Here is a 21,516-nt window from a genome sequence, read left to right as displayed (position 1 = left end):
GAGGAGAGTGGGACTTGTTTGGTCTGGCAAAATTTAACTAACCAGTCCTGTATTTTGAGATGTTGCATACATATGTTGCTTGGTTGTTACTGTTTGTCTGTATAGGCTACAATTCAGAAAGCACTTAACTGTGTGCTTAAACTTCATTTATTGATTTCAATGGGACATAAGCAGATACTTAAAGTTAATCTGCTGTTTCAGTGGTGATCCTGCCTGTTTGGAGTGTAGCACAATCAAAACCCCAGTAAACAGGCACTAAACTGTAACCATTAAGAAAATACCATATGCAAGTTTAAATTATCTCTCATAAAGTATCTAACTTTGATTCCTTTTTTTCGATAGCTTGACCATGATTTAAAGCATGCTCACGAGCTGCGCCAAGCTGCATTCAAGCTATATGCTTCACTTGGAGCAAATGATGAAGACATCCGGAAGAAGGTGAGTCTGGGCCCTGGTCTACACTTACCTGGTGATTTGGCGGCAGTCGACAGGAGTTACGCAAGTCCCGTCGACTGCTGTGTGTCCCTTCTGCACGGTGTCTTCACTGCACTGTGCCGATGGGACCGCGTTCCCGTCGACGCAGCGCTACACCATTTGAGGGGGTGGTTTTACTGTGTCAACCACCAGATCGATTGAATAGGTCTTCACTGACCGCTCAGTTGATCCAGATAGGTCTATCTGATGGCGGCGACTTTGCTGCCGTCAGTGTAGACATACCCTGGGAGAGGGTCATCCTTCAGTGTTGGCCGCCATCAGGCAGGGAGTGACAGCTACCTGAAAGTCCTGGTGAAGAGCAGGGAATGATTTCAAACTGTTTTGCAAGGTTTCATCCTTACTAAACCAAAGATAGTTCTAAAGTATATTGCTTTTGTTAAAGGAATAAGCGTCTAACACATTCACAATAACTTTGGAAGATAGAAACAGTGAAAAATATAATAATCGCCACAGTGAATTTATTGAAGAATTTCTAATACTTTTTAAACTGATTAAAGATTTGATCAGTTTGTATGTTTAAATGCATTTCTTTCTGAGGGAGAAAGGTTTTGGTCTTGAGGTTAGAGCACTGGAGTGGGATTCAGGAGATCTCTGTTCATTTCCCAGTTCTTGCACACATTCCTATGCAACCTTGGGCAAATCAAGTGATTCCCTGCTTCACAGGAGAGTTGTGATTATAAATTCATTGTCTGTGAAATGCATACAAACTACAGTGATGGGGGCCATCTAAGTACCCAGATGGTGTGCTGCTGGTCAAATGATCTATAAACAGACAGATTTCTGTTCTTAAGCATGTCATGATGGAAAACTGTAACTCTGAAATGGGAGCAGTGCCCTGGGTGCCATATATGTCTTTTGATTTATTTAAGACTGTCATGCTGTCTGGAGTAGATCTCAACTGAGAGTGCCAATCTCAGGTGTGACTGTCAGAAAACAGGGCAGACATCCCATACTGGTGGTATATTCCAATTAGATTTCACCCAGTCAGTAACAACTGTGCACTCCTGGATTACTATATTAGTCTTACCATGGAGTCACAAAAAGTCACCTTTAGTCTCTCCAATGTATCGTGCCACCCAAAGATGGATTAAGTGATGAAAGGTTATTAAAACCAAAAATCACCACATATATTACGTCACTCCCGACCCCAAAGGGCCAGTCACTTATCCCAGGTCAATTGATGCTCTTGATCTCGCACCAAAGACAATGCTGTAGCCAGTTTCTCTAGTAAACTAACTCAAGATTTATTATCTAATGAAAGAAATGAGCTATTGAGAGGTTAAAGCAGGTAAAATACATTACAGGTTTATCTGCTTGTAGTCCAAATGATGGCATAGATGTAGTGTCTGCTAATTTTCCCTGAGTCCCTCAGGGTTACTCAAAATGGCTTTGGGGACGTCGGACAAATTGCTCAGGATTCCACCTGGCAGAATCCATCAGTCCTGAGATAGTGAATTGCTTCAAGGGCTGTTTCTTATAGCTGCTTTCCCCAGAAGGCAGTCTGGCGTGTTCCCATCACAGCATGAGCTCTCCCTTGGTTGACTAAATGCAGATGAAGTTTGTGGATTTTCCACTGTTGAACACAACTACTGTTGGAAAAAGATTCCAAGTGTGGTTCGTTACCTTGCACCGATAAGAGACCCACACAGGATTTCAGGCTGGACAGTCTCCAAAAGAGTTTATTCTGCAGAAGGTCAATTCCCAAGCCTACAAGTGGACAGTGGAAAAAGACCCCGAACAAAGGATTACAGACAGTTTTATACCTTATTGCTACTTAAACATTCATGACAAGACCATACATATCCCCCTTACAAGGGCACAAACCTTGCTATTCAACTTATTGGTCTATATTATATTCAAAGAAGCTGCAAAAATGGAGTAACTATAGTCAAGCAGACAATTATTTTCCTTCACTTTTGATGGGCAATTACACATATTGCATTTTAGTTACTCTATAACTATTGGTCTATATTATTATTCATAAGATACTTTTACAGATGTTTTGCAGTTAACTACAACTTATCTATCAAGGTTGCAGAGCTTGCTGAATTCAGCTGAGTCTTATCTCCTTCTGCATTCCTAAGAACTCCATTAACTGATAGCAGTAGTTGTCTCTTATCCTATAAGAGCACTAACTACTAAAGGGGGGCATACTTAACCAGCATGTTACAGTAGCAGTGATTCTAAAACAGAGCATGTTTTCCCACTAAGTGATGTTGAATGTGTGCTTAATGAATAGCAGTTTAAAATTCAGTTACTGCTGAAAGTCAGACTCTGCCTTTGATCTCTGTGCAACTCCCTATCCTAAATAGATACCCTGACTATGATTTAAAAACAAAATTTGGTCCTCTTTGCACATGCCTATTTTAGATGATTTCAAAGTGATGTGTCTTCTCTAATCTGTGGCGATATTTAATCGTTACCCATGTCATATTAAAACTCTAGCTCTCTTTGTCTGTTATTCAGTACCATATGTAATAAACCGCAGTTAGGCAAAGAGAGGAGATTCTGTTGTCTAACTGATGAGTTCAGTGGTTCCATCAGGGCAAATAAGGGTGGTTATTTCTAAGGTAAATTCTTTTTTCATATGCAAAATTTAGAATGTTCTAGATAACCCAGAATAAACCAGTAGCGTTTACAAGCAATACAAGAGTTGTCTATCTCATGTTGTTCTTCATGGACCATTAATCTTTTTCTTCAGATCATTGAGACTGAAAATATGATGGACCGAATTGTGAATGGCTTGTCTGAGTCTAGTATCAAGGTGCGGCTATCTGCAGTCAGGTATGAGCTTTCCTTGTCTAAATAAAATAATTTCAGGGTGTTTAACTCTGCTTCCTGTTTGGTCTTTAATTTGCTAGAAGTTATGCTATCTGTCAAACTCTAAAACTAACCTAAAGCAGTTTCTAGACTCTGATAATTCATCAAAACTAGTAGTAAAATATTTCTTAGGGTTTGTTTAGTAATTATCAAATTCCTAGCTGTATCTATATGGAGAGATACAATGAAAGTATTTCACAGACCTCATTTAATTTTTCTTTGTAGATGTTTGCACAGTTTGTCTCGGTCTGTGCAGCAGCTACGGACAAGTTTCCAAGATCACGCTGTATGGAAACCTTTAATGAAGGTGAGACGAAAAATAGCAAGAATCAAACACATGGAAGTGGTGTGTTTCGATGGAAATGCTGACACGAGGATGTAATCTATTCTTCAGTTAGTGTCTTTTTGTAGATAAGTGTCACCTTGACATCTAATATGTGTGATCTTCTCTTCAGGCTCACAAATCAGCAAAAGCCCAGTAACAACAAACAATGTCATTGCCTGCACTTTCTCTTTTGAAATGTAACACAATCTGTTACAAAATAGTCACTGAAGGCCAGATTGCCACTAGCCCTTACTCAGCAACATAGGAGAGGACTCCCCTCCATTCCCCTGCTCAGCCTCTAAGCAGCAACTCAGGTTGAGGCTGCAGCCATGGGGAGGGGATATTGACCCTATGCTCCACCTGCAATACTTTCCTAGGGAGTGGGATGCTGGAAGAGGCAGGGCCCTGATAGAGCATTCATCTTCAGTCTAAGGCAAAATCTCTCTGTGTTCCTCTAAGGGCAGTGCAGTTCTACACTGCTCTCTGTGGCAAAAACACACATCCCCATTACCCCTCCGCACCCCCCACCTCCAGTCCAGCCCCAGAAGCACCAGCCTCAGCTGCGGCTGGCCTGTACCAGCTAACTCAGGTTCATGGGGCTCAGGCCGCAGAGCTGTTTCATTGCTGTGTGGATATCTGGACTCTGGCTGGAGCTCATGCCCTGGGACCCTCCCATCCAGCATGGTTCTAGAGCCCAGCCTCTAGCTCGAACCTGGAAGTCTACACAGCAATAACCTGAGCCCTACAAGCCCAAGTTGGCTGGCACAGGCCAGCTGCAGGGTTTTGTTTGCTGTGTAGACATACCCAAAGAGACAGGGTCTGTCAGTGAGTTCTGTCTGAGTACATTTGGTCACGATCATAGCCTTCCATTTGCCTATTGAAAGGCTTTCAGTTTTTGCACACCCAACCACAGTTAGATTCCTTAAAGGCTTACACAACTAGTTCCTCCTGGTCTGGATCCCTGTTCCCCCTTGGGTCCTTAATGTGGTTTTCAGTCCCTTGAGGGACTCCCCCTTCAAGTCAAAGGCTACCTGTTCTCTTCTCCACCTCTCCACTAAGAGTTCATTACTTATAGCTGTCACTTTGGCTAGATGACTGGGAAGACTCAGGGCTCTCATGGCAGACCCACCATATACTGCTTTCTACAGTGATAAGGTCGCCTTGTGTCCCCATCCTCACTTTCACCCTGAGGTCTCTTTGGAATATCATGCTAATCAAGAGATTAATTTACCAGTATTTTATCCAAAGCTTCATACCAGACAAAATTAGCCTCCATGCACTAGATGTTAGAAAGGCAATCGCTTTCTACCTTGTCAGAATTTCAAGACATTTAAGGTCTCTCCCAGATTATTTGTATTATTTGCAGAAAGGATGAAGGGACAGCCAATTTCCATTTAAGTACTGCCAAAGTGGGTTTCCAGTTATATTTTGACCAGTTATGAAGCTGCTGGGTTACAGCCCCCTCAGAGAGTGACAGCACACTCCTCGAAGGCTTAGTCCACTTCTGTAGTCCTCCTGAAGGATGTTCCAATAGCAGAAATCTGCAGATCTGTAACTTGGTCCTCCATTCCCATGTTTATCAAGCCTTATACCATCTTACCTGCTTCCAGGGCTGATGCTTTCTTTGGTGACACAGTCTTCCAAACTGTCTTGCATCTGTCTCCTCAGCACCCACCAGCCCATTGGGTTACTATATTGGGAGTTTTACTGTAATACATGTAATACTATATCCCCACAGACTCATTCCCTCGTGGGCTGCTCAGTGCATTGAAGAGATGCATTCTGTGCACCATTCATATGGATAATATAGTTGGTCCCCTTCAGTGTGCCAGCTCTGCAGTTCACTGAGAAGGAAGAATGTGTCTCTTTCAAAGTTATTTGCTCCACAGAGGAACAGCTATTACGGCCCGTAAAAAGAGCAGGATACATAAGTGGGGGGAGACTCCTTCAGCAGCTCCACCTTCCCTTCACATAGGCACCAGTGTAAGGCAGATCACATTGCCTGAAGGTCTTTTTGTTAAAAAACTGCTCTACTTCAACAGGCTGACTGTGGAGGTGAATTTCCAAACCCCACCATATCCCCTCAGTGCAGTATGAGGGCACTGTGTGGCACAGCTGATGGCTCTTGCTAAGCAAAACCTTAACTTTGTTTAAAAATTATCTTAGCCTTATTCATAATAATTAATGGAGCTCCCCACTCTCCTCTTTATGCCTATAGGTTTTACAGAATGCTCCAGATGAAGTGCTGGTGGTAGCATCTTCCACGCTATGCAATCTTCTCCTTGAATTCTCCCCAAGCAAAGAGGTTGGTATTCACCTATCATTCCCTCTTAGTGCTCAATTTAATAAAACTGTGTGTTACAGAAATGACTTGAGTAAGAAGAGTTTTTTAATCAGTAATCAGTATAATGCTGTTAAAGCATTATAGTTGTCATGTTTGGATGGTGAAATTTTGTCATTCATAGGCTGTCAATTAAAAAAAAAACATTAATTATGCAGTGGTATGACAGAATAGGTGGTCCTATTCTAATATAATTTGACATGGGTATGCTATATGAGACCTAACTTTACTGATAGACTCTTCCTTTAGTAAGGTTTAAAAACACTTTTCATTTATAAATTTGCCTTGTTGCCTGTGCTGTATCTGTTCTAGAGATAAATCAGATAACTTCAGTATCCAAGGCTGTCAAGCCAAGAACTTTCACAAGCACTAGAGTCTCTTTTTTAAAAAACAAAAACATCTATTTAATTTTTAGTAATTTTAGCAGATAAAATGCAGATGGGAGTGACGAGTGGGGAAGTGGGAGTTGCAACAGGGAAGGAAATACAGAGGGAAGAACATAGGAGACATGCAAAGAAAGAGAGAAATAGAAACGAAGGGCAGGAATAGTGGTGGCCTAAAAAGGAGCAGATATCCCCACTGAGTGATGCTGGATATAACGACAAGGGACTGAATAAATAGTAAGTAATGATCATAACTAAAATCTGTTACTACATAAAGGCCAGAGGCTCCCCTTGATCTCCATGCAAATCTCTTTCCCACATCTGTGTACTGAGGGGAGTACATAGTCCTAGATTTATATCTCAGCTCATGGACCATAATTAAAAATGGACTTCAGTCTTCTCGAGAAGATAGGTTTGACAGCTGAGAGGCATGCCATGTGTTTTACTTTCAACAGTTTGAGTTCACAGACTTGAAGCCCAGTCGTGCCTTCATTAAACACAGTGGCAAAGACATCTGTTGGCTTCAGTGTCAGAAATGGGCCATAACTGCAGGAATGTGATTTCATCAGACTGAGCAAAAGTGAATGCTCAAGAAGGTTCTTCTGTATTAATTATATTGTTTAGTGTATAGGCTTATATGAAGTACAGTGTGCATTTCACCATGCAGTGTACATGCTTCATGCTTATCAGTATATGTTGCATACAGCGAACAAGATATATATTGCAGCCTATGAAGTGTACAGTATGGTTAGCATGTTCTTTAGGCATTTCATTCTATAATGTATTCATTTCACTCTGATGTATGCATTTCTATATTATAGTTTGCAAAACATTCACCTCTTCTGCTATAATTTTCAACGTTTGGTCTGAGCACATAGGTGAATTTTTTAAGTTTGAGGAAAATCCCTTCATCTGCTCCATGTGATGGGAAATGGAAAAAACCCTTCTCACATTTATAAAGTAATTCTATCCACACATTTTTAAACATGGCTACACAAAAGTGATTGGTTGGCAACTTGAAACTTGATAAGGCCATAGATGGTCCTTATGGAGGGCTAGTGCCTTTGATTACACTGGAAAATGGTTAAAAATAATGTTATAAGCAATTGAAAAAATGCTCATCAGTTCACTCAGTAGTGATGTGCCACAACTTTATCAGAACTTAAAACCTCCTTTGTGACCTCATTGCACATTTCCTGCCTCTGGAATGGCCAAGGGGTCAGACAGGGTCTGTTGCACTCTGACAGCTACTGGGATCATTTATATGGACTTCTCTTCACCGAGAGATCTCATCATGTTTAGACATGATTATAAGGAGCAGACTTAGCTAACAATAAGCTGACCTCAGCTGACTGGTCAGTATGGACGACAACAAAGAGTGCTCCGCATCATGTCAAGAAGCTGTGCTTATAGCTTGTCTACAGTGACCAGTCAACCACAGTCAGTGTGGTGTCAGCTAACTCCTCTCCTCATAATGTCTAATGTGATCAGATCTCCTGGTGAAGACAAGCCCTTAGATGGAGACTGTGTCTTAATAAAAATTTGCAAGCTGTTTATGCAAATGTGTCTTTACTTGGACATGATTCGCCTAAGTAAAATGAGAGGCTGTTTTGAAATTCCTTCAAATAACTATAGAAGGTTTTTCTATATTTTCCTTTTTATTTATAGCACTTTAAGATTTGTACATTAAATACCAACTACTGTAACAAACATAATTTTGTCAGAGTATTAAGTAGAGCTGAACTAGAGTAGGATTTTTCAGTGCATGAAAAATTCAGAGATTTTGAGGTTTCTTGTTCCATGGCAGAATTAAAAAAATCCCGTCATTATACATGGAATGGCTTCCCAGCTGGTCGCCTGCTCACCCTTCCTCCAGGGTGGAGAGCAGCCCAGGGAGGCAGCCAGGTCAGGAGCCAACTGCCAGGCTCCTCAGAAGCCCCAGATCCACAGCAGCCTTCCAGGCAGGCTGCCTTGGAGCCAGGGACCCTGGGAGCCCCAACTCCTGCCTGATTTCCTTGAGAATTTTGCCAAAATGAACAGCTTGGCAGCTCTGGTATTTAGCATATTTATTTCATTTGCCAAGGAGTATCAGCATACTTTTCGTACTCTGTTATAATACCTTTTCAATATTGAGACAGTACTGAATATTCAATATTGAGACAAGCATTAACACCACTGTGGAGATTAGCTTTTTTCGAATAAACCCTGTGTTATACATTTAATCTCAATAAGGTGATAAAATGTACAGGTTTTCTGCAAGCATATATGACATTTTATTATTGTTGATTCCACATAATTTCACAATTGAACCATGTCACCCATGCTGTGTTTCATCTTGTCATGGTTATTAATCCATGTTTGTAAATTAACATTTGCCAAATCATGCTACACTGATCAGTGTTCTGCCAACCTGTAGTGAAAGACCTTAGTGTAAAGCACATGTGTAAGCAAACAGAATTAAAGGCCAAATTCTGCTTTCACATATACTGATGTAAATTAAGTGAAATTCACCCCCGTGCAGGAGGCCCTCATCTACTTTGAGGCCTTATGAGAGACATAAATGTGCATAGCGCTTTTGCAGACCTTGTGCATAAGGTGAATGTCCCCCAGTCTTGAGTAATTCCATTGATTTTGGTGAAGTTATTATACATTCACACAGGTGTAACTGAGGGCAGAATTTGGCCTGTTATTCCCATGGCAACCTTAACACTGAGTTTCTTACCTCTTGTGGATTCAGTCTGAAGCTTTCATCATCCCATGACTGTAGTTTCTGTTTCACGTAATAATCTAGGGCTTTCAAAATCCATATGTTGGTATTTGTCCTGTGACCTCATGGTCTGATAATATCACAAGCTATTTGAGTTTTTCTCAGGTTGTCACCAGAAGTCTTAAGAGTTAGCCTTGTAACACTTTGATGGTGGTCTTTTGTTTGTATACATGTTGAACTCATTACATCTCAATGTGTCTTCATTAGTGAATGTGAAGAGCAAATACAGCCTGTTTAAATGCAATTAAAGACAGTGAAACTTGTCTTGTGTGTCTGCTCAAGGGATCAAAAATCAATTGCTTAATGAAGGTGATCTTTAAAGGTGCTTCACTGCTACAGTCTATTGAGACAGAAGGTGTCTGAAAAGGGCGTGTGTTTATACACATTTCATTATAGTTATTTCTACAGTTCCTCAATAGATCACCTTGAGATAAACACAGTGTGCAGTGCCATGTGTGATAGATCATTGATATACATGTAAGTCCAGTAAATTCACACCCAGTGTTCTAAAGCTGTATCCTTTTTCCTGTTCATTACAGCCTATTTTAGAATCAGGAGCCATAGAACTTCTATGTAGTTTAACCCAGAGTGAAAATCTTGCTTTGCGAGTGAATGGCATTTGGGCTTTAATGGTAAGTACTCACTCCAATGAAATATTGTTTATACAAACACCACACACAACTAGCCAACCACCAAAACACACTTCAAGGAAGAGAGATCCTGAACTTTACTTTTGACCATGAAGATCATATCAGTTACTAAAAACAACGTTGCAAACATTCAGCCTGCCTATCTGTGTGACTGTACAAGAAAATAGTGATCGGTCCCTGAAAATATAAGAATGGCCATACTGAGTCAGACCAATGTTCAAGTCTATCCTCAAGAACGTGAACGACTGCAGTAATTACTGCGATGGCTATAAGTCGACCTAATATAGGTCAACTATAGTTTGTAGTGTAGGCATGTATTCCACGATCCACCCTTTGTTCCCTCTGCATTGGAGTATCCTCTCATGGATTTTTGGTGAGAAGGAACTGAAGGGGGTCGGGACAGTGCCGCCTCATAGCCATGGGAGTCATTACAGTAAGTAAGTAATTTCTTCCTTAGTTTTAAACTGCCTGCCTATTAATTTTGTTGGGTGACCTCTACTTCTTGTGTTATGTGAAGGGGTAACACTTCCCTGTTCACTCTCTCCACCCCATTCATGATTTTCTAGACCTATGTTTTATCCCACCTTAGTTGTTTTCTTTTCTAAGTTAAACATTTCCAGTCTTTTTCATCTCTCTTCATATGGAAGTTGTTCCATTTCCCCAGTCATTTTTTTTTTTGCCCTTTTCTTCACCCTTTCAAATTCTAATATATCTTTTTTGAAACAGGGCAACCAGAACTATACATGGTATTCGAGTTGTGGGAGTACCATGAATTTATATATATAAAATTTTCTGGTTTATTATCTGTCACTTTCCTAATGGTTCCTAATATTTTGTTAGCTTGTTTTTATTGCCACTGCACATTGAGAAGTTTGTTTTCAGAGAACTATCCATGATGACTTTAAGATCTCTTTCTTGGGTGGCAACAGCTAATTTAGATCCCACCATTGTGTATGTACAGTTGGGATTATTTGTTCCAAGGTGCATTACTTGCACTTACCAGCATTGCACTTCATATGCCATTTTCTTGCCCAGTTCATCCAGTTTAGTGGGATCCCTTTGTAACTCCTTGCAGTCAGCTTTGCACTTGTTTAATAAGCCACTAACCAAAAAATCATCTTGCTGATATGTTTTATGTATATATATTCTTGATGGTATAATTATGTCCATAACAAACTATTCATTTAAGCTTCACAATACTGTAATTTCCAACAAATAATAAATGGAGCGTAAATCCATGGAATTATGGAAAGAATGTAAAATCAAGTGATCAAAACAAGAATAAAACTCAAACCTCATATCAATTTCACTTGTGCATATCAGTCATGAGCAGCATAACTATTTGTTTTAAAGATAAGGCTATAATTGGGTACAGGTAAGGAGAAAGATTTAAAACAGAGAAAATGAGTGAGCTTTGGGACTTTGTCAGAGATGTGAAAATCCAGAAATGTCTTTTATAAGCTGTAGTTCTTCGAGTGCTTGTTCCCATGTGTGGTGTACATCAGGGATTGCATATGTTTTCCATATGCACTCAGGACTGGAGAATTTTTCCTAAGTGTCTGTTTGGTCCACACTTGCACCTCCAATCTCCTCATGCTCTGCATCTTAATTCCTTATTATCTCTCCTGGTCTGAGGTGGAGCTTTAGTGTATGTGCTGACTTCTTCAGCTTCTCTCTGTAAATAAATTGTAGTCAGGAGACACCTTGAACCTGGATTGGGTGCTTCTGGAAAGGACCAGCCCAGGACTTCATCAAAGGACAAGACAGCACCACCCTCCAATAGCAAGAGAGGTACTTCAGTGCCAGTACCTATGCTGCATTGGCAATATCAGATCCAGTGCACTTGGCATCCATGGCCCAAGTTACAGGAAACTACTTCAATCTGCTTCTTGGCACCAGGTGACCTAATCATACTTCTGGAACCAGAGCTACTGGTACTCTCTGGACTCCCATACCCACTACCAGGACATCAGTCAGAACCAATATCTCTGCAGTACCTCTCACCATCCCCATCTGACTCTGAAAAAGATTTGTGGGTTGTGGTGGATATTCAGCTGAACATGAGCTCCCAGTGCAACTCTGGGGTTGAGTGGGCTAATGCAATCCTTGGATGTATAGACAGGGGAATCTTGAGTAGGAGTAGAGAGGTTATTTTACCATCCATATTTGACACTGGTGCGACTGCTGGTAGAATATTGTATCCAGTTCTGGTGGCCACAGTTTGAGAAAGATGTTGATAAATCAGAGAGGATTGAGAGAAAAAGCCATGAGAATGATTAAAGGATTAGAAAACATGCCTTATAGTGGTAGATTCAAGGAGCTCAAAGAGAAGATTTGATCAGCCTCTAAGTATTTACATAGGGAACAAATATTTGAAAATGAGCTTTTAAATCTAGCAGAGAAAGGTATAACACAATCTATTGGCTAGAAGCTGAAGCTAGACAAATTCAGATTGGGAATAAGGTGTAGTTTTTTTTGCAGTGAAAGTAATTAACCTTTGGAACAAGTTACCAAGTACCATCACTGGCAAAGTTTTAAATCAAGATCAGATGTTTTCTAAAAGGTGTGCTCCAGGAATTATTTTGGGAAAGTTCTGTGGCATGTGTTAAACAGGAGGTCAGGCTAGAAGATCACACTGGTCCCTTCTGGCCTTTAAATCTATGAATCCTTGAGCCTGGGTTGAGATTTTCAATCCTTTTTCATGTGCGGACCCATAAAAAATTTCAAATGGAGGTGCCAGACCCCTTTGGAAACCTTAGGGACCACAGATTGAAAACCACTGAACTATACTATCACCGGTACCGTCAGTGAATAGAGACAGGTCATCACTGCATTCTTTTGGACTGAGAGCTCTTGTATTGGATATGGGGTTGGAGTCAGAAGACGAATGAGGGAGAACCATCCCCAGACTACTCCCTGAGGGATTCAGCTCAGAAAGAGCATCAGGAGTCTCCAGGGTGTATCAGAACTGAGGGAGTACCCTCCTCTTTAACTATTGGTACCCATCCCTTGGGGCCCTGCACCGAGGAGATAAGAGGTCCCACAGTATCCGTATTGGGGCCCAGAAAACGCACAAGATTATTGCCTGATTTACCCACCCGAAAGGTAGCATGTCAGTCAAAAGAGGTGGGGAGATAGGGGCACTTATGGCAGATCTCACCACCTCGGTGCAGTTTTCCACAAGGATAAGGCACCCATGAGACTGCCTCTGAAGTTCATTCCTAAGGTGTCAGATTTTCACATCAACCAAAGTATCCATCTACCTGTGTTCTACACTAAACCACATACCAGGAGGGAAGAAATGATATCTCTCCTTGGATATGCACAGAGATCTTACCATCTACTGAGAGAGAATGAAATTTTGAAAGTCTCCTAGACTTTGTATCATTTATGGAAAGGATGAAAGAAGAGGCCATTTCCACACAGAAGCCTGCCTCTATCATTGCCATCTGCGGAGCAATGACTTGGGGTTCTGTGCACACTCTTGCGAGACATTATACATTGGTGCAGGTGGCTGCCTCAGATGTTTGCAGAACCAGCCTACCCAGGGAGTCTGTTGTAGCATCGGACCCTGGACATCAGCCTCCTTGAAGAGATGCTGCTTGTGAATTGCCTGAAGTGCACTACACATAGGGACAACACATTGCAAAGAACTTCAGGTACTACGAGGTGAGTAACCTTCCCTTGTATGGCTCACAGGGTTACTTTATCAAGTACATATGCATTGCAGATGGTAGTAATTCTTTTTTAGTCAGAATGGAAGCCACACTCTGAGACAAAAATAAAAGAAGGAGGAATGCTAATATGAGGTGTATGGTTCAGTTTTTCTGTATGTATCTTTCCTTCAGAATATGGCATTTCAAGCAGAACAAAAGATCAAAGCAGACATCTTACAAGGTTTGAGTACAGAGCAATTATTCCAGTTACTCTCTGATTCAGATGTAAACGTGCTAATGAAAACGTTGGGACTTCTCAGAAATCTTCTGTCTACTCGCCCGGTAAGTAAAACCACAAACAGATCCTCCCGAAAAGTTTCCTTTTTAACACTATAACCCAGCAATCATAGATGACGCATTGTAAATCCATAATGCATAGTACTCTTTCCAGTGATCTAGTAGGTCTAAAAAGCAAATCACCCTTCCCTGTAAGTTCATTTTTGAATATTGTTGAAACTGATGCCTCCATTGTGCATTATTGCAGTATCTGAACCCAGAAACGCAAATGGTCATAAAAGCACATGAAGTGAAAATCCTTAATAGAGAGAGAATTCTGCATATCCAGCAGGAGTGTACTCTCATGAATTATGTCTGCATATACATACCAATGCTTTTTTTGTCAGGGTGTTTGATTCTGTTTGTGTTTAGAAAGGTTTTTGACAGACAATACATTTTTGTAAACTCTGTTAAGACACTAGCTAACAGGAGGAGAGGTTTGCATTTTGAAGTGAACTTAGAGTGCTTACAGGGATGCAGATACCTTAAGGAGACTCATATTTCTCCTTTGAGCGATGTCACTGTGGGTGCTCCACTTCAGGTGTTGGTGTTGATTGAAGATTTGTGCAGCAGTGCCTGTACGGGCCGCGCATGCGCGGATGGTGTCTCGCAGTGCTGTTGGCACCCTAACTGCTGCTCACGTGGCCCGACCCTCTCAGTTCCTTCTCAACTGTCCCTGATCTGAGACGAAGCTCTGCAGCACTCCTTTCCCCTTAGGATAAAAGATAAAAATTAGTTATTTTAGGCATAGTTTAGTTATAGCTTTTAGTCATAGGGCGAGTTAGTTAAGCTAACTTAGTTATACAGTTTAAATATATATATATATATATATATATATATATATATATATATATACATATACATATATTGTGGTTTTAGCATAGCTAATTTCAGTTACTCAGAAGGGAGTATGATCTTCCCTGAAATTCTGGGATCATCAGGATTTAGGAGGTGCGAATCCTGCAAGGTGGCAATCCTGATATCGGACGGGCACACTCTCTGTGTTAGGTTCCTAGGAGAGGGATATATCCCTGCCGAGTGCACCCACTGTGCTAAGCTTAACGCGCGAACTCGATGAGACAGAGATCTCCATCTTAAGCTTATTCTCATGGAGAAGTCTCTACAGCATACCTCCGAGTTGGAGACTGGAGAAAAAGACAGCACTAGGGCTCAAACTTCCAAAGTGAAAAGGAAAAAAGCCATGACCTCACCTGTTAGAGACACACCAAAACTAAAGCGGTCTCCAGCCAGGTCCCTACCTTCTGTACCGTTTACCTCAGGGGAGAGTTCAGCTGCAGTGCCTACTATTGTCGGCACCAAGAACACATCGGCACTGAGCTGAAAAATCACCACCGATAGAGCAGTCAGCCTCAGTGCCACTGGCCACCAGCAAAGCACTCTCGGCACCGTACACATGAAGACACGCCTTCTTCTCATTCCCCTCTCTATGGCACCAACAGATCGCCCTATATGCAGGCATCACAATCATCTGTATCACCTATTCCCACGCCACTGTCTAGCAACGATGAAGAAGGCTCACATGGGGGAGTCTTCTCTCCATACCAATCTTCCCTGGACGGAGGAGAATCTATTGCCTCACTAAGATCACTGGCTCAGATTGAGAGGAGTATGAGAGAGTGGATTGAACAGATGAAACTGCTCTCTCAGAGATCTTTCCCGCTCACATGACACAGGATCTGGGCACATCCCGTAGCGCTCAACAGCCCGTGCCTTCAACATCAGCCACAGCCTTAGAAAAGTCCATTGCACCATCACCTACACAGGATCTAGGTTCTGGAGGAATCAGACGACAGATGCAGAGGAGAACTCCCCTACCCACAATTCATCCTTGTTGCTGAACGAGGCAGTAATACCTCCCCCACCGACTACAGTGGATGATTTCAAACAATTTCAAGAATTATTCAAATGTGTAGAAATAGCTCAAGACAAACCTCTACAGGAGGTTGAAGAGACCCAACATAAGTTACTCCATATATTACATACATCAGCGCCATAATGCAGCCTGCTGATACCATCTGGCAAACACCAGCATCAATCCCTCCAACCTGAAAGAGGGCTGATAGGAAATACTATGTTCCATGAAAGGGTATGGCGTTTTTATTCACTCACCCGCCTTCCAATTTCCTGGTGGTGGATGCAGTGCATCACAGAAGCAAACAATCCCAGCCTAAATCTACTCCAGGCGATAAACTCAGTAAACATTAAGACCTGTTTGGACGCAAGGTATACTCCTCAGCAACCTTGCAATTTAGGGTAGCCAACTATAATGCCTTACTAGCCTTAATGATCATGACAATTATGGTAACATTAATTAACTGAAACAGTACTTACCTGAAGAAAAGCAGACACAGTTGAAATCCCTAGTAGACGAGGGTCAGCTGGTTGCACGAACAGCTCTGTAGGCAGCTCTGGATGTAGCTGTTATGGCAACTCGCACAACAACCATGGCCATTGCTATGCGCCACACCTCCTGGCTCCAATCGTCTGGCATCCTGAGAGATCTACAAACAAAAGTTGAAGACTTATCCGTCGATAAAGACAAACTATTCTTAAAAAAGACAGATGAGACCCTACACTCCATGAAGACCCTACACTCCACAATGATACCCAGAACCTTGGGCATATATACAGCACCCTTCAAATCCATAAGGTTCCAACCCTATCAGCAGAAGGTCTTCTCTTCCAATCGCCAACAAAGGCCTGACGATAATTATAGGCAAAAGCAAAGGCTACAGAGGAGAAGGCAAACATCTAACCACTCCGCCTCCTCTCAACCAGCTTGGCCCAAGCAATCATTTTGAGGGTTCGGTCGAGGGTCTGAGACACACCTCCCATGCAAGAACACCAACCATTTTTGGACACCGATTGTGCCTCTTTTTCACCAACTTGGCAGCAATTACCACAGACAAATGGGCCCTGGAAATCATTCACATGGGCTGCTCCATCCCCTTCACATCCATTCCACCCACCCACCCACCCTCCCAGTCCCTCTTCAGGGACCCCTCCCACAAGCACCTTGCTACAGCAGGAAGTGCTACATTTACTACAGCTGGGAGCGATAGAAAAGGTTCTGCTTCAATACAGGGGCAGGGGATTCTATTCCCAATATTTTCTTACACAGAAGCAGCATGAGGGATGGAGACCAGTTCTAGATCTCAGGTTGCTCAACAAGTTGATTCGTATTCAAAAGTTCAAAATGGTCACTTTAGCAACAATCATTCCTGCATTAGAACAAGGAGATAGGTCGAGGGCTGAGAACCAAAGGGACGCTTACTTTCATGTTACCATACACCCATCTCATTGACTGTTCTTTCGGTTTATGGCCAGTACGGAACATTACCAATATGTGGTTTTACCCTTTGGCCTATCCACCGCACCACAAGTCTTTTCCAAAGTGTACTCAGTGGTCATGGCACATCTACGACACTTAGGCATGATGATCTTTCCGAACCTAGACAATTGCCTTCTCCGACGCTCAATTTATGCAGAGGCAGAATACAATACACAGAGAACTATACATATTTTCCAAGAACTGGGCCTACAGATAAACTTTCAGAAATCAGTCACAGTACTGACACAAACCCTAGAATTTATAGGAGCACAACTTGACTCAACCAGTCTTCACTCCAAACAGGCACATAATGAACAAACAACTGACAGTACCTCCAATAATCAAGGACTCCCTAGACTGGTGGATGAACCCAGGCAACTTATACAGAGGCACACCATTCCAAAAGCGGATACCATCAATCATAATTACTGCGATGCCTCATTGATAGACTGAGACGCACACATGCAGGGCCTCACTGTTCGGGCTCAATGGACTCTGTCAGAAGCCTAATTACACATCTATCTACTTGAGCTGGGAGTGGTACGCAAAGAATACGCTCATTTTCTGCCACAAATAAGACACAAATCAGTCCAAATCATGACAGACAATGTGGCATGCATATTTTACATAAACAGGCAAGGGGCTCACTCTGTCACTCACTTTGCACCGAGGCTATAAAACTTTGGAATTGGTGCATAAACCAGGGTATAGACATATCCGCTTCATACCTCCCAGGATGCATGAACACAACAGCAGACAGGCTGAACAGAAAATTCAGGCTGGAGCACAAATGGGAGATCAGCGACACAGTCCTACACAACGTTTTTCATTGTTGGGACACACCATCAATAGACGTATACTAGAGCAATGGTGACCTCCGTTGCTTTCCTCAATAGCATCCCTATATCCGAAATATGTAGGGCGGCTACCTGGGCTTCCGAGCACACGTTTATATAGTGAGCACCACTACGCTATTACAAATAATGCTAATATGGACACTCAACTAGGATCCACAGTACTATCATCAGTTACCAAGGTGGCTTCGAAGTCCCCCCTGCCATTAGTGGGACACTGCTCTACAGTCACCTGGAGTGGAGCACCCACAGGAACATCACTCGAAGAAGAGAGAGTTATTCACCTAGTGCAGTAACTGAGGTTCTTTGAGATGTGTCCCCCTGTGGGTGCTCCACTACCCTCCCTCCTTCCCTCTGCTTCAGAGTATCTATAACTCTCCCCGATAGAGAAGGAACGGAGGGGGTCAGGCCACATGTGCGGAGATTAGGGCGCCAACAGCGCCATGACACACCATCCGTGCATGCACGGCCCATACAGGCACTGCTGCGCAAATCACCAATCAGCAGCGCCGGGATGCACGGATACCTGGAGTGGAGCACCCACAGGGGGACATCTCGAAGAACCTCTGTTATTGCTAAAGGTAAGTAACTGTCTCTTCTCCTTACTAATGGCTTGCGAGCACAGAGCCAGTAGTGTGCACTACAGGTGTGTGATTGAGAGCACTCTAATATGGTGCACTATAACTGCCCCATGTAGACCCTGATGGTATAAACTAAAAGGTTCCTCGGTACCAAGGTGAACTAGGTATTTTGCGCCTGCAGCGTCTACACAGGGCAATTAGAGTGCAGCATCTTAGAGCACCCTACCGTGCACACAGCCAGTGCCGTGTATACAAGCCCCAGTGTCTGAGCTACTTCACTTGTCTCTTATGTCATTCTAATCTAAACAGCTTCTTCAGTCTTTGATTTTGATCTATTGGATTGTGCATTCACACAGTTCATATATCCCTTTTACAGAATAGAATAAGATGATATAAGATTCAGGCATGTGAACTGTTTTATGGCAAGGAGTAACTGTTTTATGGTTAAAGTTATGGATGGAGGAAGAGCAAAAGGCCCATCTAGTGAAGAATAGAGAGAAAAAGTGCAGTAAATAATTCGGCAAGGTGGACTTCCATGTAGGAACATAGCCGCCTGTAAAGTGTGTGTCTATCATAAAAAGTGAATCTGTAAAAAGTGCATCTTTGGATTGTCAATAATTTTCATATCAAATTAGCCCGCTCTACAAATACAAATATTTGTTTTCTAATTGCCTTGTAAACACCCTGAGATCTGACAGTCAAACTGGTGTCTTAACCATCAATTAAAGCGGTTCTGCAACCCAAATTATGGCCCCAGCTATTCCTGTGTAACCCTATTTTTTTCATAAATGTTTTTTAAGTCCAGAAAGGACCATTATAATTCTCTACTCTGAGTTTCTGACATACCACATTCCACAGAATTTCACCATGTAATTCACGTTTCGAGCCTAATAACTTGTCACTGAACTGAAGTGTGTATTTTTTTTATTAAATGTCATCTAAACTTGACTTTGACTCCAAGTGATGAAGAATTTACCATATCCTTGGTAATCTGTTCCAGTGATTAATTACCCTCACTTCAAAATTTGCATCTTTCAGCCAGTTTGAACTTTGCTGACTTCAATTTCCAGCCACTGGGCAGTGTTATGCCTACTTCTGCTAGATGAGTCCTCCTGTGTATCCTATCTCCTCCATGCCTGTGTGTCTATAGACAGTGGTAGTCACCTCTTAACCTTCGCTTCAGTGAGCAAAATAGATTGAACTGCTTAAGTCTCACTGTGAGACAGATTTTCAGGCCACAAATAATTTTTGTGGCTTTTCTCTGAACCCCCTCAAAATTTCAGTATGTTTTTTGAAGTGCAAACACCAGAATTAGACACACTATTCCAGTACTAGTCTCACCAGTACCGTATACAGAAGTGATACCACTACACCTACTTGGTGTTCTCCCTTTTAAATGTGAAAAGATTGTGTGGCCCTGTTTAGCCATAGCATCACACTGAGTTCTTGTGTTCAGCAGGTTGTCCCCTTATGACTCCTAGTCCTTCAGTCTTCAGATTATGCCCTCCATGACAACTGTGTAGCTGTGGGACCATCAGTGTTTTTATGTTCAACAGGCTTCATTGGAAGTAGGATGAAACATATAATCACTTATTCTGCTCCCTGTGACAAGAGTTGGTTGAAGTAATGAACAGGAAAATAACTCCTGTTTTCTGCTGCGATGTGTTCTCACATTTGTGATATCTTGCATAAAGATACTAGCATCTAGGAATGCTGCTGATAATTCTATTCACGTTCACAATAAGAATGTCCCTGATTTTGTCCTTTTCTCTAGAAAATGTATACTAATTGTGTATTTATAATTGCTTTGGCAGCACATAGACCAGATAATGAGCACCCATGGAAAGCAAATCATGCAAGCAGTGACTCTCATTCTGGAAGGGGAGCACAATATTGAGGTCAAAGAGCAGGTACCCTTTGCTGTTCTGAGTGTTGTTTTAGCTGGATAAAAGTGTCAAAAAAGGTTTAAGCTGTTAGTATTCATTGGGAGTGTATTAGTAACAGCACATGCCTATTTGGGTTTATAAATAATTTGCCTTGAATATTTTACCATGATATCTGTCAGATTAAGTCCTAGGAAAATAACAGCTATGCTAATGACGAGACTGCCCATTTCTCTTCTCTGCTGGACGCTTAGGCTTAGTATAGCTATGGGTGCTCTGGTGGGTATTTGAAGTGAGTTCAGAATAATTTTAAACTCTGTGATACTGAATTGTATACATTTGGCAAAGATCAGGACTGTGTGCAGTGGAGCAGCAGGGATGTAAGAAAGGGGTCAGTACTTCCCACCATACAAGGCCAGAGGAGAGGGAAGAAGGAATCAGTCGGACTGAAGGAAGAGTGAGAACATGGGCGCGCACACTCTCACAACCTGCTGGTCTGTTGGGTAACCATGCCCACTAATGCCCCAGGGTACCAAGTGCTCTATCAGTGGCTGCTTCCATGGCAGTAGTGGGACAGTCCATTCCCTAGACCAGAGGATTCTTGTCTTCGGAGAAGACATTTGTGGATAGTTCAAATTGTCTGTTTCCAGGGGGAGGCGAGGAAAGAGGTAGCAGGTGGGCAGGGTATGCTGAGGTTACCCAGGAAAGGAGTGAAGCACTGTTCTGCTTATTTAAATAGATTTACATGGGCTAACGGTGTTTAACAGTCAGTTGCTGTCCAGTGTTAAACCAGGTTCGGGGCTTGGTATACAGACCCCTCAGCCCACTTAGTGCCATGGAAACAGGTTATTAAACATCATTGTAACCTTTTATTAAAGATACAGAAAAGAAGGAAAAACAGGTAAAGCATTTGAAATGTGAAGTATTAAATAAGGTTTTCATTTTAACAACATCCATGGTTCCCTTTCCCTTTAGCTGCAAAGTCTTTAGAGGGAAAAAACCCCTTGTTAGATGGTAATAACTGACCTTTTTGGGGAAAGAAGACATTAGTTGAAGGTTAGGCTGAAGCTGTC

At 42.0% G+C, this 21,516-nt stretch overlaps 1 protein-coding gene across 6 annotated transcripts in view; it reads left to right on the top strand.

Annotated features, from left to right (window-relative positions):
• Window positions 1-21,516, top strand: part of ARMC8 (armadillo repeat containing 8) — a 187,472-nt gene that overhangs the window by 133,997 nt on the left and 31,959 nt on the right. For all 6 annotated transcript variants that reach the window (XM_067538782.1, XM_067538781.1, XM_067538780.1 and 3 more), the window contains 7 exons: window positions 343-438; window positions 3,197-3,279; window positions 3,541-3,622; window positions 5,859-5,945; window positions 9,671-9,763; window positions 13,630-13,779; window positions 20,375-20,470. In XM_067538782.1, the coding sequence (XP_067394883.1) occupies window positions 343-438; window positions 3,197-3,279; window positions 3,541-3,622; window positions 5,859-5,945; window positions 9,671-9,763; window positions 13,630-13,779; window positions 20,375-20,470 (687 nt within the window). The remainder of the gene's footprint in view (window positions 1-342; window positions 439-3,196; window positions 3,280-3,540; window positions 3,623-5,858; window positions 5,946-9,670; window positions 9,764-13,629; window positions 13,780-20,374; window positions 20,471-21,516) is intronic.

Source organism: Emydura macquarii, unplaced genomic scaffold (assembly GCF_026122565.2).
Source record: "Emydura macquarii macquarii isolate MOO-44397 ecotype Brisbane River unplaced genomic scaffold, CSIRO-AGI_Emac_v2 contig_499, whole genome shotgun sequence".
Lineage (NCBI taxonomy): Eukaryota > Metazoa > Chordata > Testudines > Chelidae > Emydura > Emydura macquarii.
This window is presented reverse-complemented; position numbering and strand designations above follow the sequence as displayed.